This window comes from Parasteatoda tepidariorum, chromosome 3 (genome assembly GCF_982258835.1).
Source record: "Parasteatoda tepidariorum strain Cologne lab strain chromosome 3, Ptep-v5.0, whole genome shotgun sequence".
Lineage (NCBI taxonomy): Eukaryota > Metazoa > Arthropoda > Arachnida > Araneae > Theridiidae > Parasteatoda > Parasteatoda tepidariorum.
Genome location: NC_141757.1, coordinates 51,349,012 through 51,368,920, shown reverse-complemented (window position 1 = coordinate 51,368,920; position 19,909 = coordinate 51,349,012). Strand labels below are relative to the sequence as shown.

Genomic DNA, 19,909 nt, shown 5'->3' with positions numbered 1-19,909 from the left:
CCGAATTTCATTCCCCCAATATGCATTTCTTTTTCTTTTACAGAGTTAAATTTCTTTATTGCAGTGATTTAATATATTTTTAGTCTTTAAAAATTAGTTATTGATTATAATTTGTTACAAAATTGAATAAATTAGCAATAAATATTTTTATCTTTCATGTATCAACAGAAAAGAAACATTGAGTAGGAAATGGGGGCGTGACTTATTTATTTTGGGTGACCATGGCAGCGGATTTGGCGTTCGGTAATATTTTTAAACTTTAAAATTTTTGAATAATTATAATTTTAAACATTATTAGCTGGTCAATTAAAGGTTGAGGCCTAGTAACTACTTTTATTTTTGTACTGTTAAAGTAAAACGTAATTTATTTCGGAACCTACTAGCAAGGTCACTAACTACTGAGGATGTCTAATTATTCCTAAAAATTTCTAAAGAAAATTACTTTCACTTTCAAATTATTTAAAAAACATTTTTTTTTTAATTATCGCCCTGAAATAAACGTTTTGTTTTCAACTGTATTCTTGTGTTTTACTCCTGAAAACATATTGCGTAGTATAATACTATTGCACTGGAAATTAAAAAATATCCTATGTCTAGTTTTCATTTCGCATTCAAAAACTGATTATAATTAAAAAAGATGCTAAGCAATTTATATTCATGATTATATTATCATATCCATTAGTATTTTAATGAATGTAGCTTAGTGTTCAATTTTCTTGCAAGCTAATAATCTTAAACAAATATTAAGACGAAATTACTGTTTGTTTTATATTTCTACTTCTGCTGCAGTAATTTGGATGGAAAATGACTGGTGTTAAATCATATGAGAACTTCTATGTTACAGTATTTTAATGCTTTTGACCGTCTATCATTTTAATTTTTTTTCTTGTAGTTTACCGTATCTTTTTACACTATTAGAGTAAAGAAATAACGTTGAAGGATCACTTACCTGTTTCAAATTTAATTTGAATATTTAAAAATAAAATTAAGATAGATTTGTTACTTTCAATTTTTGTAGAGGCACATCTAAAAAAGTGACAGCTTGAACAGAGCCATCCTGTGCAGTTGTATATACTGTTTTTGAACTAATAAATTTCCATATTTTTCAGGCACTGTGCCACCATTCTATCGAGAAATGTATGATATTGTTTGCGCTAATCAAGAAAATGTTGTAGATCAAGATATGTTCATTAAGCTATTAGTGAAATCTAGCTTACCCAAACAAACATTGTCACAAGTAAGTTGAAGCAGGTCTTGATTTGAATGATATTTTAGTAAATATGAGTATAAATTATCTTTAAAATTTGCACATTACACGCTTTTATTACTTCATTTATTGCAAAGGTTTAACAATTTTGAGTTTATATTTATTTGACTTTAAACTTTTTAAGAAGGGTAGATATTTTAAGATTGTTGTAGAAGACATCCGATTCCTTATAGGTCTGGTGGCAGAATTTAACGCGTTAATATGCAACACTCTTTTTATAAATTCATATTTGTTTGCTAGTACAAAACAGAGTCAGGCAAAGTGTTATTTTAAAAAAATTAAGATCAATTTAACATACATGTAACATATTATGCAAGCATTAAGAATAATAATTTATACAAAAAGCTTTATGCAAATTTAATTTGAATATTATACAACTATGTTTTGACCAAAAAGAGGAAAAAAAAAATGCCTTTACCAAATCCAATAAAGAAGTCAAAATGGGAATATATTATTTATAAAAAAGTTGAACTAGTCAGTTGGTGGTAATATGTAAAAATAATTTTTCATTTTAAGAAACAAAACAAATAGATTTTTTTTTTTTTAGTATTTTAATTTGTAGTCTTTTATTTTCAAATGAAATTCATTATTATACTATCACAAATGGTTTTGAGATATGTAAAATAATAACTAGAATACTGAATATTAAGAGAACTGAATGTAGGTTATAATGTTACATCAACAGAAAACTGATTTCATCGAATTGGTAATTCAGTAAGATTAAAACGTTTCTCTTCTATCTTCATTATCGTAAATGATGTTAAACGAGAATAAGCGTGGAATTACACTTGCAAGGTGAAGATGTTTTTAAGCTTTTTTTTTACATCAGATTTTTTTTAAAAAAAGAAAACTATTCCTTGTTTTTTATAAATGATGATAACAATGACTTTTCTTTTTTGTTTGATATTTAATTTTTATTTACTCTCAGTTTTTAATTTAGGCTTTTTTTAAAAAAATACGAGATATTTTCTTTAAAAAAAAAGTTTATTTTGTTTGATTTTTAGATATGGGAACTTGTAGATACCCGACAAGGCTATTTATCACGATCTGGTTTATATAAAGCCCTTGCTTTAGTAGCATTTGCTCAACAGGGTAAACAAGTCAGTGAAAAGCTTATTCAAAATTTCACTGGAGGAGGTACTTATAAATTATTTTCTTTGTGCTAGAATTATATATTTTGAATGTATTAACTCTTTCATGATTTTTAAGCTAATATTTTAATATCAGATACTTATTTAAGAATTTAGTTCTAAGCTTCGAACATTGGCAATATATTTTTTCAGTATCCTAGCAATCAATTAAGTAATTATCTTGACGTGTTTTGGATTCAATGTTTATTTTTTAGAGTTGCTAATTTGTTATAACTGATTATTTTCGGAAAAATAAAATGTTTTAAATGAAATAAAATATGTTGTCTTTGACATAGAATACTGAGAAAATTAGTTTTTATAATATTAAAAATTATGCTCCTACGTTAAAAAAAGTAGAAAAAAGATAGTGTATTTTTAAGGGGTTGAAGATGTTGTATGCCTCCTTAAGTATCTCACCTTATTTTAAGCATGAACTTTTTTTCTTTTATTAATAATTATTATCTTTCAGTAATATTTGGTGTTATACCATTGTATTATCATAAATTAATATTTTTTAAATATTATCTGAAATACATTTTTTTTAAAGAAATAAATAAATCATGATATAATTTACTTGCATTAAACGTTTTTTAGATAAGAATTTACTGTCAAACCTTTCAACTAGGTAAAATACCTATTTACTTTCAAGGTATTAATTTAAAGTGGCAAAGATAAATTTCTTAAGAGCCATTTATGTGATGGAAAGTTGCATAATCCCTACTTTTATGAAATAAAATGGATATTATTATTTTTAATTTATTATCTAAAATAAATAAAATGGAAAAAAGTAACTTTACGTTTGAAAGCTAATAATTTAAACCAACTAGAAAACAGATTTTAACTTATGTTTAAAAATCTACTATAACCTGAAAATTGCTTCACTTTTCAGTTCGTTTTATAACTAAACCAAGGCATGAGATCTCTTCACATTTGCTGGAAATGATATAGGGTTGTTTGTTCATTACCATTATCATCAGTTTGCTCATCACTCATCAACATTACTTTTATAATAATTTACACCAATACTTTTAAAATATAACTTTTTTTAGTCTATCCAATGTGTTTAATTTTTATCTTTTACTTAAAACTCTGATAAAAATAGTTTTCAATTTATGTAAGAGTGATTTATTTAGATTAAGGGTCTTTAAATTCTTGCTTAACAGGCTTTATGGTATCTATCAAAAGGTTTACCTGTGACTGTTGCTATTATGACCACTTTAGAAATAATTAAATTTATACTAAAATGTGATATAAAAGTTGGAATGCCAATTTTATTAAGTGTGATTTTATTTTTCAATTTGAATATTCACTTTTAAAAAATAGTGTCTACTGTTTCATTTGTATTCTAGAATGTGCTTTTAAGTACTGAAAAGATGGGCATCCTGATTTACATAGTCTTAAATAGTTTTTGAAATTCAAACAAGTATTTAGATAATGAAAATGGCAATAAGAACTAAAGATTATCTATAAAAATGAAACAGAAAAATAAAATCTGATCTTCTTGAGAATATTTCAAAGCTGAACGTCTCAGTTTTCCAATTACTGTATTTTCAAGAAAAAGATTTAAAAAAGTCTAATAGAAAACCTCTTACTTGCCATGTCATAATAAAAACTTGATTAAGAACAAAAGTTTTTTTAAAAAAAGAATAAGCTAGATAGAAATCAAAATGAAAATTGTTCTTAATTTTTAAACACAAAATGTAATGCTAAAAATATATTAGTTTAACTCCTTTGTCATATTTTTAGAAGACAATGACTATTAAGAATAAGAAATTTTGATAAAAAAAGCAATAATTATGAATAATAAAAAAACAAAAGAGAAACAGGAAAAAAGTGACAGTGAAAGAATCAGTTTTATTAGTAAAGCTCTGTTAAAATGTTGCACTATAATAGAAACAGCAAAAACAAAATATTTTTAGTTCTTGAAACAAAAAGTGTTGATAAAATGACAAAGTTGATTTGGCTGAATGTAATTTTAAAAAAAATTAACATTACAAAACTCATAGTTCAGTATAAAGTAATCTAGTTTTGATTCTTCAAATTTCGCTTTTCCATTTGTCTTCCAGAACATAAATTTGCAAGCCTTAGAACTTAACAAATTTGTGTGAAAACTATTTCTAAGAATGTATAGTAAAAAATACTCTTTTAGAATATTCTTTATTAAATCTATTAAAAAAATTAAAAAAAAAATTGTTGAAAGAAGTTTTCTAATAAATACTTTGTTGCATATTTCTCCTAACAAATAAATGTTCATAAAAGAATGCCGAGTAGTGGCTGAATATTCATTTCATCCTATTTTTATTTATACTAATTTTTTAAACACATGATTTATTAAGTGTATTTTAATTCATAAAAATTTATTTCTTACTATTTTCTCAATAAGTTATTAAAAAATATTCTATTTTTATTAAATTAGAGTTGCCGAAACCTTCTTTGGGTGATTTGACAGACCTAAGGATTTTGAGTATTCGTTTAAGACGAGAGAAAAACCCTATGCGACTAGGCCTGACTTACCATGAAATTTGTGCGTTGGACAGTGTTCAAATAGCATTAGTTCCTGAAAAGAAAGGATTATTTTTAAAACATGTTGAATATGAAGTTACTAGTCAGGTAAATACAATTTTCAATTTTTCATAAAATTTATAATATTAGTAAATTAAATGATAAAAAGTAATTCATCAATTTGCAAACTGTTGGTATTAAAATGTCTCTTCACAATTTACTATTCATACAGTTTAGTTGATTGCAGAATTTCATGCCTATATGAATGAAAAAAGCATAAAAAAGGTTATGAGTCTAGCTGTATTGCATCGAAATGAGAATATTAAATATCGTTTTTTATTTAACACTTTAAAGGAGAAATCCTCCATACTTGTCGACTCAGATTTTCATACATTTGTTCTCTTCAAAATAAATTGAATAGCAATCAGTGTAATATTGATTAATGGTATGACAGTAAATAGATAAAATCAACTAAAGTCATAGCAGAAAATTACAGTCACATTTCATATTCAAAGAATCATTTTCATTTCTTAATCTTGTCATTGATATCAATTGATTTGATCTTTACTATTATTTTATCTATTATTTTCCTGAGCATTGTTGTCTGGATGTTCTGTCAACTATAGTAACTATTTCAATGCAACTTAATATTTCAAGCTTGTTGTATACCAATGCCAAATGAAAGTATTAGTTAAGTCTGTCTCTAAGTTTTTTTTTCTGTCAATTAACTATAAAAGTTTGAAACTTCTATTTTAGTAGCAAATTTTTTTTATTCAAGAGGAAGTGAAACTTAATTTCAATCTTCATGCTGTATTGAATAATTCACTCTTTTTATTCAAAAGAATGTAGAATCATTATTGCATCTGGTATAAAAAATGAGAATTTTAATATTTGTCATTATAATGGCACAGACACAGAGTTAGGGGCCATTTTAAAGCATAAAATTTGTTTAATTAGTATAATTTAATTTATGATATTTAATATTTTTCTAAAGTTATTTTTTTTAATTACATTCATTTTTTATCATTTATAGAGAAATAAATCTAATGTTCAAAGAAGATATAATGATTTTGTTGCTTTACAAGAGCTTTTGTTACAAAAATTTCCATACAGGTTGATTCCTCAATTACCACCTAAAAAAGTAATGGGAGGTAAGAATTTTTTTCAATACATTAATGAACTTAAATGTATCTTTAGTGTCAAAATATGGCCACATTAACTTTAAACATTGTTTAATGTCACTTGTCTTTTTTTTTCCTATTGTATTTATGCTATTGCTATAGAATTGTAGAGTCTTTTTTTTTTTTTTTTCTTTCTATAAACGTTTCAATTCATTTTATTATTTTTATAGTAAAAATATGCTTCTAAATAATGCCATTTTATTTTTAAGCTGATGAACAGTTTTTAGAAGATAGAAGAAAATCTTTAAAAAGATTTCTAAACCTTCTGGCCAGACATCCTGTTATTTCAGAAGACAAAATACTTCATTTTTTCCTGACATTTTCTGGCACAGTATGTTTCTTTCCTTTTTACTACCTTGGAATATCATTTTTTTATCAAAAAATATTTTATTAATAGATACCTTGAAACCTGACAAAAGTTTAAATTGGATCAGCATTTTTCACAAAATATATATTAAAGAAGTAACAGAAGTTTAAAGCAAAAAAATAGAAGAAAAATTTTTTAATAAAGCATAAATAAAAGTACATAAATGAACATCCATAGTTTCAGTTCTATTAACATATATATATATATATATTCAGTTCTACATTTCTATTTCATATGTTAGAGATAGTAACGAGATAAACATGTGCAAAATAGTTTAACCTGTAGGAACAGAGGAACAAGTTTCAACAAGAAAATAATTAGGGAGCTAAGAAACAGATATGAGGGAATTTGGTGGGAACTCCAGAATGCAACAAATTAAATTAAAATAGACTCCCAAAAATTTAGTTAACGGCCAAGAAAGGTCATTAACTAAATTAATAGAATTTTTAACAACTTAGAATTACACCCAAAAATCAAGTTTAAAAAGGGAAGAGCAATGTTGACTGATTTTAGCAGAAAATGACTCAAATCTGTGATTTGAATTTCAACTATGTAGTAATAAAAGATCAGTTAATGCCCTGATTTTGGGCATATCTTATGTGTTCTTTAAGTTTAAGGATACATTTAGTTTGCCTAATGTATGCAAGATCACATTGACATGAAATTTGATAAATACCAGCAATAGCGTATTTAAGGTTAGTGAAATTTGCAGTTGAAAAAACAACTTTAATCACAAATTTATTAAAAATCTTACCAATTTGGAAACTAATTTTTGGATTATAAGGTAAAATAATTATATTGCTAAAGTTCAAACTATAGAGTTAGGGAGATTGCTAGATTAATTTCCTATTACTGGAACCAATAATATTAGAATGAAAACCCTGGTCCACAGCAATAGCTTTAAAGGAAAGGATCTCTTCATTGAAGAGATAACTATTTGAACAAATTTTATAAGCACAGTTACAAGTGTATGTAAGGCAGTTATCTTCAAGTTGCGGGGAGGGGATGAAATATTGTAAAAATATTACATGGCACAAAGTATGTCCTATCATTTGTTGGATAACAGAATTTTCATTGAAACAAAATGAAACTGGTAAACAAGTTTTCACTGTACTGTCGTATTTAAATTAGAACTTTATTATATGTTACATTTAAAAAAAAAAAGATGTGAATCGTTTAATATCTTTTCAGGATCTTCAACACAAAATGAAGGATCACTTTCGTGGAGTTTTAGATGAATTTAATTCAAATGAACAAGCTAATGATGCAGAAGTATGGGCTTCATTTTTTTTAAAAATATTTTATTTCTGTATGATATTTTTAATGATTAAATGCTTTTTATTTTAATTTTTTAGGAATTAGTTCCTATTGATTCATTTAATCAATTATCCATTGTCAGAGAGCAGATGAAACAAGTATACAATGGTTTTCAACAATTGAAAGAAGTTACTGAAAGGGTTGTTGACAGAGCAAAGCAAGAGTCATCTGATATGCTGTTATTCGGAAAAGAATTGTGGTACATTTTCTATTTATTTTATATCATATATTAAATATTAATGTTTTTTTCTGCTTTTTTTCCTTAAATACAATTGATCTCACTATTTTTGCTCCATGACGAGGTTTATTCTATTTTGTACAAGTTCTATGAACTTAAGACCTTGTTTAGAGCATTTAATTTCCATACCTTGAGTATATAACATCATATGGATGTAGCTGACTCTGGTTCTGTATCAATAAATTCAGCAGACAATTTTTTATTTTCAGTCTTTATTATTGCTGTGCTTGATATCTTTTAGAGTATGATCACTGTAAAAATACTTTTTGTACTAATTGTTTATGTTCTTTAAAATTACATTTCCTTTTAATTAAGTAATAAATAATTATTATTTTTAAATTAAAAATTAATATAAAAAAGTAGTTTTAATGTGCAGTCCAAAATCGTTTAACGATCTCCTCCAAACAATGGCAATCACCAAGAAACAAATATAATTTTATTTAACCGAATTTATTCCATACGATTTACATGAGATTGAACCTCTGAACAGCAATATCTGAGCAATAGCCATTTGTTACTAGCATGAACTTTGTTTCAGAAGATGATGTATTTTAGTTAATTTGTTTCACCTATTCATCTTATAGCTTGCAATAATTTTAATTGATCATTATTAAGAAAATTATCCTTTCACGGTTAAAAACGGAATATATAACCATTGAAGGTTAAAAAGAGGAATTAAATAGTAAAAAATTAATTAGCCTATGAAAATGTGCTTTACTACATGAGTAAGGATAAAAGCAAATTAATGTCATTTAATGAAGAAAAATGCTAATCATTGGGTCAGTAATTTAGGGGATTAAATCAACTGTTTGTGAATTAAATCTGTATTTTATTTTTTAAACAATCATTTTATTGATAACTTAAAATAATGGCCACTACTTTACACCATTCACATTTCCGCTAGAGACCATTGTTCAGATGTTTTACTGTAATAAAGTTATAATTAATATTTTTTATTTTGCTAATTATAAAAGTAATTGAGAATTACGTCCTATTATACCATGTTATAGCTAAAATATGATCTTTGTTATAACTCCTTTTTTCTGTTCACATCTAATTGTTATGTTAGATGTTGGTCATTGTGTTTCTAATCCAGGTCTACAAGTTTAAAGACTAAAACAACATTTCTGTCTTTACTTTGTCACTTTTTATCTCATTCATATGTGCTATATTTTACATTTTTCTTTACTTGCCATATTTTGCTCCTATGTTTCTTCTTAGTATCTTGGTCAATTTAAAAGGCAAATCCAAATATTTGATTTTATAAATTTATAAACTCTCGAGTTAACATGTCAGTTATAGACAACATTACTACAAATTGAATGTGTGATTCATAAACTAATAAATGAAATCCATTAATATGGATCATGAAGATGTGATGATCTTTGTAAGCCACATGAATATAAATCAAAATGCATGACTTATAAATTGCGTTATCGTTGTATCACAATATTTATTCTATTTGCATTATTTTGTACCAATATCTTGTTATAACTTTTTTTAACTTCTGTTCATAAACATTTTTTTTTTAATTATTAGTATGCACAAATATTTTCCAATCACTGCAAATGCCAAACTATGGTAATATTAAAAAATGTAACAGAATTTCAAGGGAACATTTTTTTCATACTGACTTTACCCAAATTCAAAAAGCTGTAAAAGTAAAACAGAAACTTAAACACATTGGCTTCTGAATCAATGATCTAAACAAATCTTTTCGTGCAGAAAAAAAAGTTTTTTTTTCTTTTAAATTATAATTTACAAAAAATTTACTTTGTAATTTATATAGCATCAAAACTACGACTTTTTTTAGGAATAGTACCTCTGGATTATATGAAGTTAACTATTCTTTGAATGTTTATTAATATACTTATAGTTTTTTTCTTTCTTCCATGATCAATATTTGTTTTATTCCAGCTCTTTGGCTAACAGTGCCAGTGCAGAATCTGATTGGGGTTCCGGAGGTAATGAAACATGGGATGATTTGAAAAGAGGCATGAAAAATATTCACCCAATGCTATCAACTGTTTCCTCTGCATATCTTGATTTGGTTAGTATATTCTGTTCTCAAATTTATTTACTTAAAATAAAATTTATAAAGAAGAATAACATTTCTATATCTTAATATTATAGGCATCTAAAGAAGAGGAAGAAGTTTTGGAAGAGTTAAATTTATTTTTAGATATTCTTACTGCATACAAGGTATGTTAAATAATTTACTTTGCAATTCCGTTCAACTTTGTACTAATATTTATTTGTTTGAAATAAAACATACATAGTTCCCTTGATATACCAGTCTAAACAATGTTTTGTTGCACTTTAGGGGTGGCAGAAACAAGCTATTTTTCAACTGTGGGGGGGGGAATTAAGTTTTGTTATTGATTTATTTGGCATTGAAGCTAAACAGTAAATGATTTTTTGAAATGCAATAATGCATTAATAATATGATTAACAAATGGGTTAAATGCAACACAACATTTTAAAGTAGAAACAAAATTTATTTCAAGATTTATTTTTTTAAAAGCACATTATATTTAAATATTTTATATAACATTAATTTTAAAGTATATTAACTTAAACTTAATTAAATGTATTGAATTAAATTGTTCTATAAAATTGTAGAGTACATTAAAGAATCAGTCAAACTTATAACTTATTTTTTTGATAGCTTGCTAGGTTGAGTAATTTGGATTCCTAAAGTGGTTTGGATTTGGATAAATTTTTATAAAAATTACTCATCAACGCACTTTTTTTATTCAAGGACAAGGGAGAAAAAGAGATTTTTAGCAGGATAACTATCAAAAGTATAGGATACCAGCTTTTTGTTTCAAGAGGTTTCGATAAAAAAAATGTACATTGATGAGAAATTTTTATTAAAAAAAAAATTCTCACATACGAAGCACTCTATTGATTAAAGTAATTTTAAAATTTAATCAGAAAATACTGGCTTTAACACTGATGGTGACTTGAGTGCCTCCAGCATCAAGTCAATAAGTATCATCTTATCTGGAAAGTATAAGAGACAGTTGCACAGTACTGACCACATTGTCTCCATCATGCCATTAGTCTCAAAATTATGGAAACTTAACCACCATGATCTCTTGGTTGATCATTTTAGTTCTTGCAAGAGTACTATTGTAAGATATAAAATTCATTTCTATCTCATGAACATAACAAAGTCGTATATTGTTCTATTTGTCACATATTGCTTAAAAAGTTGTAATAAGTTTTTTTTTTGGCAGTACTAGGAAAAGAAAGGCATTTCTAGCATTCTACTGATAGAAAGAAGATAATAAGTTAGGTCTGGAAACATTCCTGTTTTGCAGCAGCTTTGTAAAGTTGGAAAATAGTGATACATTAAAACATAACATAGTGATTAATAAGTTTTAAAAAAATTATTAAAAAATAAATGTTTATAAACAATGGTATTAGGTATTTAAAGAATAAACATGAAGCTAGATTCCCACATTTTAGTAATAAGTGTTCACTAAGAGCCAAAATGGAGTGAAATGTCAGGCGTCAAATTATTATTATTATTTTGTTGCTATTTTGATTTATTTATTCCTTTTGTAATTTCAGTGTTCCATTTGTAGTTCTCAATTCCATTTTGTTGCTAGTTATAACACTTAAATTACATGCTTCTTTTTAAAGTATGGTACTTCTCTTAAAAGCTATATTTATTACTATTTCCATAGAAAGAGATTTTGTGTGTTTTCAAAAAATACTCTCAGATTAGTTGAATTTTTCATAACTTAGCACATATCATTCATTGACCAAGTGCCAAAATTTTTTGATAATCATTTGCTGCAACATACCAGTTGGCAAATGACGAATTTTCGTCATTTGGATACTGGTGATTAACTGTGAATTTTTATAATACAGATGGATGTGTGTTAATATATTTTTGGCATCTAATATAGACTTAATACTAAGTTTAAAAATAAGCACATTTTTAATTTATAGTTTATTAATTGAATAATATCCTACCAAGTAACTCTTATTTTAAGATATATAGTAATTAATATACAGAAAGTTAATGTTTGAAAATAAAAAGATCTAGCTTTTTTATATAATATATTTTTTAATAGAAAAAGTTGATAAAAATTTATTATAATAACTTATAATTTTTAAAAAGAATCTAATTTTTCTAACTGATAATCTATTTCATGCTATAATAATTTTTTTTCACAAATAATGTAATAATGTGATTTTTACATACTTTCTTGAAATATTAAATTGTTAGTTAGTGATATTTTTAAAACGTATAACATTTTATAAAAAAATTTAGGAACTTTGTGATCGATATGAACAATTTAACAGCGTAGTAAGACAGAAAAGTTCGAGGAAACTTCTAGCTCGTCAAACATCTACAAATCCCATCGTAGTGGTAAGTATTTTAATTTATCTTGTTTCCATAAATTAGTTACTTTAACTGGACTAACTTCTGCTTTTATCATAGGATGCTGAAAATCAAGCTCATCAACTGAATGAAAAGAGAAATTATTTTTTTCTACATTGTATTCATATGGAAACACAGCTAGTTCATACCTACATGCAAGTTCTGGTAAAAGTCCTTCAATCTCTAGTTAGTTTGCGGACTAAAGGATTATCAAATGTAAGTAGTTTTTTCTAATTTTAGAGTTTTATTAAAAATAAATAGCGTTAATGTTGCTTATCTATGATATATTTTAGGTTTGCATTTTTATATTCTTATAGCAATATCTTTATAAAATACTTGGTTTAAAATGGTCAGTTTTCTATATCTGCATCCTTTATTATTGCAGTGCTTACTTTAAAGCTATTGGATATTTTTTGCTCTTTATTTAAGTCTAGAGTTTACCTTTTTTTTAAAAAATTAATTTTAACAGAAAGTTTTACATGTTATCTGTTTTTTTAGGTTCTTTTTGCATTTTTTTTAAACATATTTTTGCTTTGCATTTTTATGATATAGTACATATACATATTCTTATAGCAATATTTTTGCATAATATTTGGTTTAAATTTGCTAGTTTTCTGTATCTGTATCCCTTATAATTCCAGTGCTTACTTCTTACCTAAAGAATAATTTTGTTCTTTAGTTAAAACTAGAATTTCCATATTTTTAAAAAAATACTAATTTTAACTGAAGGCTTTAAATGAAATGTAATAATTTTTTAAGGATTTACATACCTTTTGACATCTGGAGTTATATGAAATATTATTTGCAGTGGTAATAAACATCGGCAGAAATGTTTGCAATAAATTGAATTCTTCTAGAGCTAGGACTTTTATCAGGATAACCATTTGACATTTTATATATTTGATTAATTTAATAATATGTAGTGGTGAACAAAAATGTTTCATTTTTAATTTATTAAATATTAATGCATTAAATTTGCTACCATAAAGAAAAAAAGTTTTCAAAAACTGCGGAAATTCCATAGTTGTTGCAGGGTATTGGTTTACCCTTTCCTGTAAAAATATTTACTAGAAACATTACTGGCAAATTTATAAAAAAAATAATTTTTATAGCAGTAAATTAATATTTACTAGAAATTAAATAGTTTTTGTAAATTTTTCTTTATTATTGGATGTTTATAATATTGATCGTAATAATCTGTTTTTTCAGTTGCAACTACAGTAGAGAACCGATTATCCGGAACGATCGGGACTATCGCTATTCCGGATAACTGATTTTCCCGGTTTTCTGAATCGCTACAAAAAGCCGTTTTTTTAGTGTTGAACCCAACTAAAAAAAAAAAAATATTTGGAAATAATCTTAAAAATAAGAAAAAACGATGAGGTAATACACTAATGATTATTTCTGAAATGATGGTAAGGTAAACATCTTTCAAAAAAGAAAGAAAAATCCTAAAATCTTATGAGGAAAAAAAATTTTTTTTTTTTAAATTGCGGGAAAATTTATCGAATTTCGTTCCGGTTTTTTGGTTTTCCGGTTTTCTGATTTCCAGATAACGGGTTCTGTTCTGTATTTAAAAATTTCACATAATTTACAATACTTAAAATGTTGTTTGAATGATTTTGTTCCCTTGTTTACTGGTCTGTATTGCGAAGACAAATATTGATCTTTGTTATAAGGGACAAATTATAAATAGCTGTTTGTGTTGTTGTCAAACAGAGCCATTTTTAAAAAAAAATCTTCTTTTCAAACATTAATCCGAAAAAATTGTGTAAGTCACATATAAGCTGAGGCGGCTTATAAGATGAAGCACACCCCTTTATATAAAGTGAACCATTTTCAAATACCTGATTGATTTGTATACTACTCCCAGTTCCCGCTGTCTACAGTGCTAATGAGAAATATCTTCAGTGGTAAACAGATCATGGTTTAAAATCCTTTCGTTGTCTGGCTGATCATGGAAAGTTTTCCTCTCCATGTATTTTTAAAGCGAGTTTTCATAAATGTGAGTTTATCCCAATGCTTGATTCAAGAGTTACTTTGTCTTCTAGATTGGATTCAAAATTACTAGGCAACAGAGTTCAATACTGATAGCCACAAATGTGACATAGCTCGACTGTTCAACATTTATAAATTAAAATTGCAATTCATGTAATGCATTGATAATGCAGTAGAGCGCCGATTATCCGAACGGCCAATTATCCGAACTGTGTCTGAATTCGTTCTTTTTTTTTTTTTAAAGTTTAGAATTCTTTTTAACTTATCAACAATTTTTTTAAATTTCTGAACCAGTAGATCTACCAGCTGAAAAGATGCCAGGTTATGCAGCAGAAGAAATAGAAGACTGGCGTCGAGACACTGAAAACGTCCCAGGATATCAAATTTTAAATGATGATGAAATTGTTGCTGAAATTTTGAATGAAAATCGGAACTCCACAGACAAAGAGGAAGAAGTATAGGTGATCAAGTTCAAGATAGTGAACCTGCTCATATAGAAAAATGCAATTCATTAGATATTGCAATGAATTGGCTAGAACGTCAAATTGATGTTGATCCAGTTCAGTTGACTTATTTAAAAAGAATAAGGGATATGGCTGCTCAAAAAAGAGCATCTTCTTTGAAACAAAAGTCTTTGTTGGATTTCTTTCGCTATAGAAAATAAAGAAAAATATGGTAAAATCAGTAATTGACAAAAGAAATTATAAAATGCTGAAATATGATTAAAAAAATTCAAAATGAAGAAAAGGAGAAAAAAAAGGAAAAAAATAAGTAAAAAATATTTAAAAATTGAACAAAAAAAAAAACTTTTAAACAGAGCAATTTTAGAAAGTACTGCCAGTCCCAAACCTGGAAAAAGTGTGAAGGGAAGTTAGGGCATAAATAATAATCTTTTAAATTAGATTTCAAACAACTTTCCAATTATCCGAACTTTTCATTATCTGAACCACGTTCGGTCCCAAGCAGTTCGGATAATTGAGCTCTACTGTAGTTTAATTGGTTCATTTATTAACATATTTTTTACTTCAATTAAGCCAGGAATAAATGTTTTTAATTAAAATTAATGTAAGTAAAACTAGAGTTTATTTTGGATAACTTTAAATTTCAAACATTTACCATAAAATGCTTTAGAAACTGGTAGTAAGATTTTCATATGACTGCAAAAAAAAAAAAAAAAAAAAAAAAAAAAAAAAAAAACATCTTTTTTTAGAATTTACTTTTAAGATTTAAAATAGAAGTCAAAAGTTTTAATCCACCAAGTATTAAAGTTTGTCAAATTATTTTTTGGTTGTTACATTTCAATTTAGTTATCTGTTTTTGATGGAAATGCGGAACTGCATCTCAATTTATTGGTTGAAACAGCTGGCTTATTAAGTGAATAGAACAAAAGAAATATTTTAATAATTGTTTAGATAATAATCACTTTCATTATTTATGTTAATTTTCATCTTTTTAACCTTTAGATTTCAACAATATGGAAAACTATGGAACCTTTAACAGAAAATTTGATTCCTATACCTGGTACTCCATCTCCTACTTCTACCATTAGTAGGTAACTACAAAATCAAATTTGGTTTTGTATTTCGGATGCCTAAATGAAAACAGTGCCGTATCATTAGAAATTTTTTTTGATGCATAAAGATATTTTGAATATCATGCAATTTATAAATGTGAATATTTTTTGAAGCAAATGAATTACTTTGAATGCTAAAACCTGGTGAATTCCTATTTAAAATATATTTATATATATAGTTGTTATTCATGTCTTTCATTGTTAAAAGCCTCCTTCTCTTTATACTGATTTTTTTTTAGTTAGTTTTTCACATCTATTTATTTTAAGAGCTTTATTTAATTAAATACTCAATTCAGTGATGAATTATATTGTTTTGTGGGATTTTCTCCCCTTATTCAAAATGTTTGTATTCTGATATTTAATATTTTACAATCAAAAAGTTATCAATTGATATTAATCTCATTTTCGCAATTTTCTTGATTAATCTTTTGTAAAATTTTATTAGAATTTTCATTTAAATAAAAATCTTATTTCAGATTTTTATTTAAATGAAATCTAGTACATTGAGAGTTATTTTTATTATCTATTTTTTTTTTGTGTATGCCATTCTAGGTTGTGAGTTATAAAATGATAATAATTTGAGATTATGGGTAATTTTATTATTCTTTAATAATGCATATGAATATGCAAGATAATTACTACAAATATTTCATTGAGTTTTATTATCTTACTTCTAAAATATAGCTATGAGTTTAATGTCTTGAAGACTGCAGTAATAATAAGAATAAGCTTTTGCTAAAAAAATTATTTATAATGTATTTGATTACTTTTCAACTCTCAAACCTCACTATAACTTTCAAATTGTTCTGTTTTTTACCCAAATTCATGTTAGGGTATAACCTATACTTGTTCAGGCTCCAAAAATGCTTTAATATGTTTAGCAAGACATGTTTAACATTTGGGCTATTGGAAGTTTAATAATTAAAATATTTTGAATTATGATTAAGTTTTTCCTTTTGCATGATTGAAAAAAAAATATTTAAAAAATTTTATAAATGATTAGAATTAAAGTTTTATTTGTTTCATTAATGAATTAAAACTAACCAGATTAAATATCATCAGATAGAACTATTTCTTTATGCAGATTTTCAGTTTTAAACTATTCATATAATATAAAAGGTAAAATAAATTAGTTTTAATTTAAAATTGTATGACATACATGCACTATGCATCTTTAACTAACCCTTCTTCTGCTTTCAAATTTTGAGATTTTTTTTTTTTTTATGCTTGTAGTTTCAAGAATTAAAATTAGTGTAATCTCAAAACTTTCAAGACAAATTTTTATGTATGAAACAAAGAAAAGCAATATGTTGAAAATATTACAATACAGTTACTTTATTGTTCAAATAATTTTTTTATAGAATAAAAATTTGATTCTTTTTATTTAGGAGTAAATTAGATGTATTTTCTAAAAAAAATTTATTCTTCTAAACTTAACCTTATTTGTTTTAAACTATTATAAAAAGGATGTTGCCAGCATAACCAGTATGCTTTAAAGCTTATAAAACTGTTTAAGATAGAATGAAAACATAAAAGATTAAAAAAATTTAGTAGTATCAATTTATTTTTGGTTAAGAATTTCTCAGTTTGCTAATTTGGGGCTGAAAACATGAGATCTATCGAACCTTAGGAATTGTGATAAAAAAATTGCCTTTCTCTCAAACATATTATAAAAATTGTTATCCCCTTCAAAATTAAAATAACCTACAAAGGTTTTTTATTACTATCTTAAATCAAAATATTTATAAAGAAAATTTAATTATTCTATTAAAAGATTTGATTAGTAATTTTCTGGTTATATGATAGAACAATTATACTGTTTTCCATATAGTTTATCAATGCTTAAGTTATATGCACTTTAAATTGACATCATTAATCTTACTATTTTCTTCTGAAACTTAAATTTTTTTTTTTTTGCTTATTTATAAATTGAAACATTAATTTGTATAATGAATAATTCTCAAAAAAAGTCTTGGTTGTCTCAGTTATAAAAATGTTTATATTTAAATGCTTGTGCTCTATGAAGACAATGCTATTCATAAAAAAAAAACGCTCAAATCTCTTCCGCAAGTATTAAAAAAAGGTAACTTCAGTAATTAATAACTAAATCTGTTAATTAACCAATTCCATAATTATTATTTATCAATTATATTATTTTCTATAACTTTTATAAAGTATTTCATTTATTTACCAACACGTTAACAAATTGTGTACAAAAATGTTGTTCATCTTGTTTTTTTATATGAAACTTTTGATGAACATTTCTTAAAAGCCAATCATAGATCATCACCATTTTCAATCTAGTATTAAGTAATGAACTTTTTAGTTTATTATTGAAAAAAGGATAAAAGTATTGAGAAAGCCTACATAAAATTGTAACTTTTTATAAGTAGTTTAAATATATGTACTAATAAAAATTTCCATGTTTCTGAAAAGTACGAAAATTAACAGACGAATATCTTGTAAGTTATATATTTTTATAATAAAAGTTGACTTCAATGCATTGTTGATAAAATTTGCAACTTATAACATGTTTTATAGAGGTGTAAAAAAAATTTCCAGCCAAATGTGTCTTCCTATGGTATATTTGAAGTATTTACTTTGCATGTTTGTTTTGTCTGATCATAATTTAACCCTTTGACATAGAATTTTTAAAATTTAGGTCAAAATAAGTGAAGAAATATTAAGCATTTTAATAATGTATAGTTTTGAAATATAGTAGCATTTTTTTTTTTTTTTTGCACTCAAGTTAAAATCTTCCAAACGTGGCTCACTTCCAAACAGTTACTTTTCAAATTTGCAGTTTTTTAGATCGGTTGTTGATCATTGAAAATTTCTTAATTTACAAAATCAGTTATTAATAAATTTTTGAATATGAATGAAGAAAAAGTTGTAAAACTACCTGCTTTGGATTTTGAATTTTAGTGCATACATAATTCTGATAATCTAAATTTTTTTTTATATATATATAATTAAAAAATGCTAAAATATATCAAAGGGATAGTGGTGTCCCATCTGTGTGAAAGGGTTAAAATACAAATGCCAAATTTTATAAAAAATTTTGCTCATCATTGAAAATATTTTTTTTTATTTTTATAAAAATGAAATTTTTATGTTTATTAGAAATTAAGTAAAGCAAAGGAATTCATTAGCAATGAAACTTTTTTATTTATAATTAAAACCTATTTTTTTATAAATTACAAATTATTATTTCTGTTCTTGAAAAAAAAAAATGCAGACCTGAAAATGCTTATTTTATTGATCTGACTTTATATGTATCTTTTGATTATATCTATGCGTTCTTGATGCCTGTGTCTAACAATCAAACCAATATTTGGGTATAATGTGATCTGTAAAGAAATATTTATTATATCCTGTTATATTTGAAAAATATATAATTTTCATATATTCCGGTGATCATTCCAATATATTTACTATGTTATTCTATGCTTATATAAATTATGATGTTGCAATAAATGTATTTGTTGATAAATCTTTTAGTTTTTTCTTTCTAAAACATTACTCATGATTTTGTTATAATTTCAACGTAAAATAATGATGAAACTTTTCGAAATCTTTATATTATATTTATCTTAACAATAGCTATACCGTATTTTTCTTATAAATCTAGACAGCAATTTGACCAATTTTTTTTTTAAATATAGTCGAAATACATCTTTATCAAATATTTGTTTAAAAAATTAATGAAAAATATGCCTTACTATAAACTTGGTACTTAATAGCTCGTCATATTTTTTTGTGTAAAAAACATTCAGCAACCATCGTATATACAATCGCACAATTCAAACAAAACTTCTAATCACAGCAGATTATTATTCAAACCGCATGAACACTAGATAAAACAAAATGATTTAACAAATTCTACTGCACCCGAGTTTTCTAGAGATAGTAAATATATACTTACCAGAGTTAACTT

At 25.3% G+C, this 19,909-nt stretch overlaps 1 protein-coding gene across 2 annotated transcripts; it reads left to right on the top strand.

Annotated features, from left to right (window-relative positions):
* Positions 1-87: 87 nt before the first annotated feature.
* Positions 88-17,230, top strand: LOC107438747 (sorting nexin-8). 2 transcript variants are annotated; one of them, XM_016051100.5, is made up of 13 exons: positions 88-243; positions 1,110-1,237; positions 2,272-2,404; positions 4,814-5,007; positions 5,933-6,050; positions 6,290-6,411; positions 7,639-7,719; positions 7,803-7,963; positions 9,920-10,052; positions 10,136-10,204; positions 12,291-12,389; positions 12,462-12,617; positions 15,863-17,230. In XM_016051100.5, exons 1-13 carry the CDS (start codon positions 222-224, stop codon positions 15,953-15,955), a joined length of 1,509 nt encoding a protein of 502 aa, XP_015906586.1. In that variant the 5' UTR covers positions 88-221; the 3' UTR covers positions 15,956-17,230. The 2 variants fall into 2 exon arrangements, with proteins under 2 accessions (XP_015906586.1, XP_015906587.1); XM_016051101.4 differs by lacking the exon at positions 88-243 and adding an exon at positions 364-387 and having other exon boundaries at positions 15,863-16,948.
* Positions 17,231-19,909: the final 2,679 nt, after the last annotated feature.

What these genes read in the sequence shown, in the direction of transcription:
- LOC107438747 (XM_016051100.5), top strand. Translation starts at nt 222, where the DNA reads ATGGCAGCGGATTTGGCGTTCG. An exon ending in ACCTAAAAAAGTAATGGGAG is followed by an intron (nt 6,051 to 6,289) that starts GTAAGAATTTTT and finishes TTTATTTTTAAG; the next exon opens with CTGATGAACAGTTTTTAGAA. An exon ending in TCCTGACATTTTCTGGCACA is followed by an intron (nt 6,412 to 7,638) that starts GTATGTTTCTTT and finishes ATATCTTTTCAG; the next exon opens with GATCTTCAACACAAAATGAA.